At 74.1% G+C, this 522-nt stretch overlaps 1 protein-coding gene across 4 annotated transcripts in view; it reads right to left on the bottom strand.

Moving 5' to 3' along the window:
* Positions 1-293, bottom strand: part of YTHDC1 (YTH domain containing 1) — a 43,518-nt gene extending 43,225 nt beyond the window's left edge. For all 4 annotated transcript variants that reach the window (XM_015417177.1, XM_015417179.1, XM_015417180.1 and 1 more), the window contains exon 1: positions 84-293. In XM_015417177.1, the coding sequence (XP_015272663.1) occupies positions 84-111 (28 nt within the window). In that variant the 5' untranslated portion in view covers positions 112-293. The remainder of the gene's footprint in view (positions 1-83) is intronic.
* Positions 294-522: the final 229 nt, after the last annotated feature.

The raw sequence follows: 522 nt of genomic DNA, 5'->3' as shown, positions 1-522 counted from the left end.
CTCCCCTCCCGGCCGGGCCCCTCGCAGGGGGGAGGGAAGCGCGGGGGGGGGGGCGCGTCGCCAGGCCGGGAAGCCTCCGGTACCTTTTTCCTCCCGGCTCTCGGCCGCCATCGTCCTCTCGGCCACCCGCAGCAGCAGCGCCGCCAGGGCGGAGGGCGGCGACCTCCTCCTCCTCCTGCCGCCGGGGGAGCGAGACCCTCCGAGCGCTCCTTCTTCTTCTCCCTCTTTCCTTCCTTCCTTCCTTCCCTCCTTCCTTCCCCGGCGCCCCAAAATGGAGGCTCTTTCCCCCTCGAGGAAGCCCCGCCCCCCACTTCCTCTCGGCCCGCCTCCGCCGCCGAGCTTCCTACGCGACAATCCCCGCCCCCGTTCCCACTGGTGGCACGGCGCCGGCCGCGGCCCCCGCGTCACAGGGAGAGCGACCTGGGCGCTCCTCGCGGCGCACAAACGCTACGCGGCCATCTTGAGTGCTGGAAAGGGGCAGCCGCCCCGCCCCGCCCCGCCCGCTTCTGGGCAGCCGCCTGG

The sequence above is a fragment of the Gekko japonicus genome, unplaced genomic scaffold (genome assembly GCF_001447785.1).
Source record: "Gekko japonicus isolate JY-2015 unplaced genomic scaffold, Gekko_japonicus_V1.1 scaffold1314, whole genome shotgun sequence".
In the NCBI taxonomy this organism is placed as follows: domain Eukaryota; kingdom Metazoa; phylum Chordata; class Lepidosauria; order Squamata; family Gekkonidae; genus Gekko; species Gekko japonicus.
The sequence above is the reverse complement of the archived record's forward strand: the minus strand, read 5'-3'. Positions and strand labels throughout refer to the sequence as shown.